The 2,216-nt window shown below is 31.0% G+C and overlaps 1 protein-coding gene across 1 annotated transcript in view; it reads left to right on the top strand.

Moving 5' to 3' along the window:
• Positions 1-5: 5 nt before the first annotated feature.
• The window catches only part of Phum_PHUM459250 (uncharacterized protein), a gene marked incomplete at both ends in the record, with an annotated part of 2,948 nt that continues 737 nt past the window's right edge, over positions 6-2,216 (top strand). The window contains 6 exons of the mRNA XM_002429977.1: positions 6-171; positions 434-657; positions 796-991; positions 1,065-1,349; positions 1,448-1,663; positions 1,781-2,095. Of these exons, the coding sequence (XP_002430022.1) occupies positions 6-171; positions 434-657; positions 796-991; positions 1,065-1,349; positions 1,448-1,663; positions 1,781-2,095 (1,402 nt within the window). The remainder of the gene's footprint in view (positions 172-433; positions 658-795; positions 992-1,064; positions 1,350-1,447; positions 1,664-1,780; positions 2,096-2,216) is intronic.

Raw genomic sequence — 2,216 nt, 5'->3', positions numbered from 1 at the left:
AATTAATGGTAGATGTAGTTGAATTTAATACAAATGAAGGGAAAGGGAACAACGAACCTACTAAATTAAATAATGTTAAAACAATAAGTAATAGTAAATTGTCAGTTCAGCCACCAAATGATAATTTTTCTAATGAACCAGAAACAGAACTAAGTCACACAGAGAAAGAAGGTGAGTTAGTTCTTTAAAGGTTTCCTGAAATGTCCAAAATTTTGAGTTATTAGAATTTTGTGCATGAATTGTGTTTAGATTTTTCTATTTTTTTTTAAACAAGCATGTTCGTATTGTTCAGTAAAGCTAAAACATAATTTATTTTAGGCGTAATAACTGTTTAAAAATATTAATTAAGAAAAATTATTTAAAATACCAAGTTTTAGAAAAAAATATACAGAAATTTTCTTGTAATTAATTGTTTATCATTATTTTGTTAAAGCTCAAGAAATTTATGAAAAAGCTATGAAAATGTTAAGTGCCACCAAGCCAAAAAAATCTGAAGCTTTCAGTTTACTAAGCAAAGCAGCATCTATGAATCATCAGCAGTCTCGAATAGCAGTTGCTTGGGCTCAATTACTCGGCACTCCCTTACCTAGAAATACTGTATCTGCTAAAAACACTTTTGAAGAATTAGCCCAACAAGGTGTACCTGATGCTCATATGGTTGGTGGTTTTTTTCAAATATTACTTAGATAAAAAATTTTATTATAAATACTGCTCCATTTTTATTTATTTATTTTCTTAAATAATAAAATAAAGTTATTTAAGTCTTTCGATTTATTTATACTAATTTTATTTTAGGGAATGGGATTTTTGTATGCAACAGGTATTGGTCTAAATGTTTCTCAAGCCAGGGCACTGGTTCATTATACTTTTGGAGCTTTGGGAGGCAGTGTTTGGGCTCGAATGGCTTTAGGATATAGGTATTGGTCTGGTACTACTGTCCCAGCAAATTGTGAAAAAGCTTTAGATTTTTACAGAAAAGTTGCTAACAAAGGTACGAGTTTACTTATTTTTACCAGTTTGCCTACTCGATTCCCTTGTTTTACATGAATAATTTATAATTTTAGTGGCTGGAGAAGTTTCTTTATCGGGAGGAACCGCTGTTCAAAGGGTACGACTTTTGGAAGAAATTGAAAATCCAGGTTTTAATTCTGGGATTTTAGATAATGATCTTATTGAATATTATCAACTTTTGGCTGAAAAAGGAGACATTCAGGCCCAATTGGGTTTAGGACAATTGCATTATCAAGGTGGAAGGGGTGTGTTACAGGATCATCATAGGGCTTTGCATTATTTTTTACAAGCAGCTGACGCTGGTAATCCCATAGCCATGGCATTTTTGGGAAAGGCAAGTAAAAAATAAACAAACAAAATAATAAAGTATGTTTTAACGTATACACCCCTACTACATGAGCATCCATTTTTTTTTAAATTTAGATATATTTGGAAGGAAGTGATATTGTTAAACAAGATAATGAAACTGCATATAAATATTTTAAAAAAGCGGCGGATTTAGGCAATCCAGTTGGTCAAAGTGGATTAGGTTTAATGTATTTATATGGAAAGGGTATTAAAAAAGATTATAACAAAGCTTTGAAATATTTTTCTCAAGCAGCAGAACAAGGTTGGGTCGATGGACAACTTCAGCTGGGAAACATGTATTTCAGTAAGTTTAACCTTTTATAAATAAATATTGAATTCAATAAATTATTATTATTATTATTGAATTTAAAAAAAAAAAAATGAAATTTAACTGATTTATTTTAAATAATAATTTACTTAGGTGGACTTGGAGTTCGTCGGGATTATAAACTTGCCAATAAATATTTCACATTAGCTTCTCAATCGGGACATGTTTTGGCATTTTATAATTTGGCACAAATGCATGCAACCGGAACAGGATTAATAAGATCATGTCCCACCGCTGTTGAACTTTATAAAAACGTTGCCGAAAGAGGGAAATGGGGAGAAAAACTCATGGAAGCTCATTCGCTTTACAGGGATGAAGATTACGACGAGGCTTTTATGATATATGCCTTATTATCCGAATTAGGATATGAAGTGGCTCAAAGTAACGCCGCTTTTCTTTTGGACCGAGGTGAGTTGGTACAACCTGAATTGTAGTAGTTAGTAAATTATTATTGTAAACCAAAGTCTAATTTTGTTTTAATGATAAATAATTTGAAAATCCTGACAATAATAAACGTAATGAAAATTTT

This window comes from Pediculus humanus, genomic scaffold (genome assembly GCF_000006295.1).
Source record: "Pediculus humanus corporis 1103172108239 genomic scaffold, whole genome shotgun sequence".
NCBI lineage: Eukaryota > Metazoa > Arthropoda > Insecta > Psocodea > Pediculidae > Pediculus > Pediculus humanus.
This window is presented reverse-complemented; position numbering and strand designations above follow the sequence as displayed.